Source organism: Dipodomys ordii, unplaced genomic scaffold, assembly GCF_000151885.1.
Source record: "Dipodomys ordii isolate 6190 unplaced genomic scaffold, Dord_2.0 Scaffold74, whole genome shotgun sequence".
Classification (NCBI taxonomy): Eukaryota; Metazoa; Chordata; class Mammalia; order Rodentia; family Heteromyidae; genus Dipodomys; species Dipodomys ordii.
Genome location: NW_012267290.1, coordinates 4554779 through 4559945, shown reverse-complemented (window position 1 = coordinate 4559945; position 5167 = coordinate 4554779). Strand labels below are relative to the sequence as shown.

General features: G+C 48.8%; 1 protein-coding gene across 1 annotated transcript in view; it reads right to left on the bottom strand.

Moving 5' to 3' along the window:
* LOC105991563 (CUB and sushi domain-containing protein 1-like) overlaps positions 1 to 5167 on the bottom strand; it is an 871556-nt gene that overhangs the window by 315852 nt on the left and 550537 nt on the right. Inside the window, exon 11 of the mRNA XM_013024215.1 lies at positions 283 to 404. Within this exon, the coding sequence (XP_012879669.1) occupies positions 283 to 404 (122 nt within the window). The remainder of the gene's footprint in view (positions 1 to 282; positions 405 to 5167) is intronic.

Sequence of the window (5167 nt, the reverse complement as noted above, 5' to 3'; positions counted from 1 at the left end):
TAGTGCTCTGTGTGGCCTCTGTGTGTGTGTAGCACTGTGCGTGGGCTCTGTGTGTGCTCTGTGTTTATGTAGACTCGGGTCTGTGTGTGCTCTGTGTGTGTAGACTCGGGTCTGTGTGTGCTCTGTGTGTGTAGACTCGGGTCTGTGTGTGCTCTGTGTGTGTAGACTTGGGTCTGTGTGTGCTCTGTGTGTGTAGACTCGGGTCTGTGTGTGTAGACTCGGGTCTGTGCGCGCTGCATGCCACACCGTGAGCGCTGAGCTCCTGGGCAGGCGCAGCCTTACCTTGTCCGGGTCCGAGGCTGTAATGACCCACACGCAGTGCGCGTTGTCTTCGTACTGAACCGGGTAGTTGGGTGAGGTGATGACACCACTGGGCCCCCGCAGATTCGAGCCGCACGTCCTGGCTGCAATTAGAAAGAAATCCTGTCACGTATGCAGCCCCTGCCAGAGCAGGACAGACGCTACGTCCGCGGTTTCCAGACCCTCACGGACACTGGCTGAAGGACACGAGTGGGGGAGTGGATTTTGCTTGGCCTTCAGGACCCCGCCTGGTGTGTGCCACATTGCTAGTGTCCCCTGATCACGTCGTGTTTGCACACACATCGCCCTTCAGAATGGGGAAGGACTGATTTTCAACTCCCGCTCCAGGGCAGCCATCTTCGCATGCACGTGGTGGTATAGAGAATCTGCAGATACACAGTCACACCCGGACGCAAGGTGACGGTGAAATTGCAGAGCATTGGGTCATTTGACCGGTGCCCGCCAGGTGTGAGCTTGAATAGCGGCTCTGTCTCCCACAGCCTCCTCCTCCCATGTCAAAATGAGGGGGCAGAGGGATGATCCCCAGACGTCTTTCAAGGTTTAGATTCTATTCCATTCAACAGTGCCAACATCTCCACGGCATAATGCAAATAGCAACTTAAGCCATAATGAATGTTCACGGTAAGAAAACAGAAACGGCTAGTCTAGAAGCAGAAAGAAACTATCTTTTCCTGTTTTTATCTTGAAGTTGAAATGAAAGAGCAAGTGAAGCATAGAAATTGCAAAACGAATAAAAAATAGTCTTCATTTGGGACTTTGAAATATTTGTTTCTCTCTTATTTTTAGCAAGGTTTTTTTTTTTTCCCAGATGGATGGAAAAAGTTTGGAAGTCTAATGTCACCTTGATTCTTGTTACAGTGTTAATTATTTATACAGGGATGGGAGAGGAGAGCCGGAGGAGCTCCGTGCTCAGCTCAGGGCCATCGGCCCACACTGAGGAAGCTGCCACCGCGGAGCCCGCTACCCTGCTCCCCTCCCCCAGCCCAGGGACCTGGCACGGGCCACTCATCTTTCTAGAAAACTCAGCCACCATCCTCCAGGACTCCCGGCCTCAGGGCCTCGCTTGTGGGAACCGGGAAGACGTTGTCCAGCTTTCCTGCGAGCAGTGGGAACACGTGACTCAACCTTCCCTTGAACTTGATACAACGTGATGCACATGGTGCCTCCTCCCACAAGCAGCAGAGCTCTTCTGCAATCACGCTTCAGCCTGGTCCAGATGGGCACGGGACCCTGGAGGAGGACCAGGACGGGGAGGACGGGGAGGAGGGTGGGCCCCCCGGGTGTCCTGGTCTGGAATGGGCACGCAGGATGAGGATGGGGAGCACAGGCCATGCAGGCCTGGGGTATCCACTTCACTTGGGCTGCAGGACTCTGGTCATCACGACCACCTGTGCCCAGAGGCCCCACGCACCCTCTCCCTGTGTACCTCATGTGGCTACTGAGCCCTACCTCCCTTGGGGGCCCAGCCAGGCCCACCACAGCCACGTCCACACCCAAGCCTGACACAATCTGTGGGTGACTACTGTGACCTGACGTATAACCAATGCTCTATTCTGACCATCTGCCCAGCTTGTAAATCCACATTTCACCTACATGCCTTCCAGATAAAACTGGAATTCAGAAAATGAGAACATAATACATCGAGAGGAACAGCAGAGCTTCAGAGGAAAACTCGTCAAATTTTAATGCCAACCCATGCTGCTCACCGTCTATGGATTAGGCGCATGGGCACACCTGATTCATCAGTTAATATGGAGCTTTTATTTATCCATTTAAGTTCAGTTTTAGGAATTTTTTTTCTATTTTGTAGTTAACTACTCAGTCAAACTGAAGGAAGGAATACTCATATCAGTTAAGTTTAAATTAGTGGGCTCACATTTCAAGCTTTCTTGCTAGCAAATCCATGAACATATTGTAAAGTGTATTGCTGGTGTATTTTAAGGGTCGTTTCTGCCAGGTACAGATTCTACACCGACCTTCATGCTGTCAGGTGGAGGTTAAACCAGCCGGCGTCAGAGGTCGAGACCTTTGCTTTCTTCTCTTCAGCAATACCTGCTTTGTGTGATTACGTGATGTCTCTTCTTATTTACTTTGAGCCTCTACGTTTATAAAATTGCTATTCTAATCATGACTGCATCTATGTGTGTCTTGAGGTAGGAATCGAACAAGAAAAGCACTGAGCACATGATCTCCTATGTCACAGAATCTGTGTTAAAAGATTCACAGAAGCCTGGACATGGAAGATACAGCAGACAGGGGAAAATCTCTAAATCCATTGCCTTAACCAGGAAGTTCACAATAAGCAAATAAAGCCATATCAAAGTCAGAAAGAGCCCTGGAGTGTGTCTGAAGTGGGCAGGCCGGGAAGAGCAGGTAGTCTCAGGGGCTTTGGGACCAGGGGGTAGGACAGACAGACGTCTGGATGTCCAATGAGATGCATGCATGGGAGGTAGGTCAGCAAAGCCCTGCAGCCTCTGGGACACAGGGGGCACTGGCTGGGCACGGAGAAGTACAGAAATACAAAGTGTATTACTCTCAATAACTTAGTGACATAATGGAGGAAAATTACTTTATCCTAAAGTGATCACCAAGTAAAAAGGTACAAAACCCAAGAATTTGTGAACAGTCATAGAAATGTTTTTTATAGAACTCCAAATTCAATGGAGCTGGAAGAAGTTAACTCTGGGCATGTATCTTTAAATCCTTGAGACAGTAACTACTTGTACAAACAATCATGTATAAAATGGAATCCAAGCATTGATGCTGACCTGTAACCCAGGGGAATGACTCATCCTTCAGGTGTAAACACTTTCCATTGCTATGCCAACGGTCATTTCTTCATAGACAAAAACCATGGGTAGTGAAGGAAAGCAGGTTAATAAGGATAATTCTGAGCTTGCTAACCTGGAACGCCAAGGCAATATTAACTTTATGCGGCGACCTCTGTTGGCTCCAATTAACTTTTCTGTAGTTATGGTTACAATGGAAATAACACTTCACTTTTCTTCACTGCTCTTTCAACTCTGGTAGCAACTCAAGATACTAGCCCCAGACTGAGGCGCATTAGCACTGGAGAAATTTCTTGACATAAATCTCCCCTAAATACTGATGAAAGGCAATGTCAGCCTGAACATTTCACTTAGGAAATGAGAACCTCCTCAAGAATCCTTCATTGTTGGGCTGGGAAGGTGGCTCAGTGGTAGAGCGCTTGCCTTGCATGCCTGAGGCCCTGGGTTTGATTCCTCAGCACCACATAAGCAAAAAAGAAAAAAGCCGGAAGTGGCGCTGTGGCTCAAGTGGTAGAGCGCTAGCCTTGAGCTGAAGAGCTGAGGGACAGCGCCCAGGCCCAGAGTTCAGGCCCCACAACCGGATCCCCCCACCCCCCAAAAAAAGAATCCTTCATTGTTTGCTTATTTCAGAAATCTACCAGTTAGAGACACTTAGACAGTTTTAAACAGCTCATAATGTTTACTCCACAAAAAAGTCATAATAGTTGTTTTCACATCTCTAAATGAAGCAGGCATAATTTCAAATGAAATCACTTGGATAATTACTGAGTTATGACAACGTTCATCTGTGTGGTAACAGAAAGACAAGGTAATGCCCCACTGGCGGAGTTCATCAGCTAATGCTGCCACTGGCCATCTACACGGGTTTCTAGAAGGGAGGGTCACAGCTGCAACACTGTGGTTTATCAAAGGTTTGGAGAGAGGCTAATGACTGAGGCAAGGACCGGGAGAACAGGCCTTTTCTGGCTCCAGTGATGTGGAAGGTCCCTGGGCCGAGCAGACTGGAGATCCAGGCAGAGGCATTTCCCTGTATCTGACAGAGTGGCCGTCCTGGCCCACAGAAGGGCCAAGAACTCTATAACGCTGAAGAATGAGGAAGCGTGAGCCACCATGTCACTCATCTTGGCACATGCCAATGACTGTGGTGACAGCACAGGAAACAGATTTGCCTTGTGGAACCCATCTCAGTGAAACAAACCTCCCGGTGCTCTGGTCTGAGTCGTGGCGGAGAGTTTGAATGTCACGGTCCTTGTCCATCAGCCTAAGGTCATCTTTAATAGTTATCAAAGATTCACTTTTAGGAATATTTTCATCAACAGAGCTCTGCTTATTGGTGAATCAGCCTGTCTGTAGGCTGACTGGAGGGAGGCTCAGTGGTTCGGAAGGACCTGACTCATGTAGGGTTCTGCCCAGTTGACACCCTAGACAAGTTAGGGATGGCTCTCCACAGCTCGAAGGACCCATAAGCAAGCGCCTTCTAGGGTTCAGTCCTCCACCATGTGGCTCTGCAGTAGGTCAAGGGCCTGCTCTGAGACGCATCACGCCACAGGTGCAAAACGGGCACCAATGTGCACGATAGACGAATAAAAGAGGAAAGAATATACAAATCCCTCTTTACAAGCTTTATATCGTCGTATGTTATGATAACATTTTGTATGTTTGGGCATAATAAACTATTAAAATTAAATGCAGGTTCTGGTTGGCTTCTTAGGTCTGATTGTTGAGAACTTCAAAGTTAAATGTGTGTTTTGCTACATGTGGGGGACGGGGGGGCAGAGGTAGGAAGTCAGTGCCAGCCATGCTTGGCATGAGCACAGCCTGTTCCCGCCGGGGCTCTGGACGCACACTGTCACTTCTGGTCCATCTGTCCCTGCAGTGTGGTCAGAGAAGGACTAAGCATGAAAAGTCTGCCTGTGCAGGGTGATACTGTGAGAAGGACTGAGCACGAAACATCCACTTGTACAGGGTGTTGCTGTGAGAAGGACTGAGCATGAGATGTCCTGTGCAGGGTGATGCTGTGAGGACTGAGCATGAGATGCCCTGTGCAGGGTGATGCT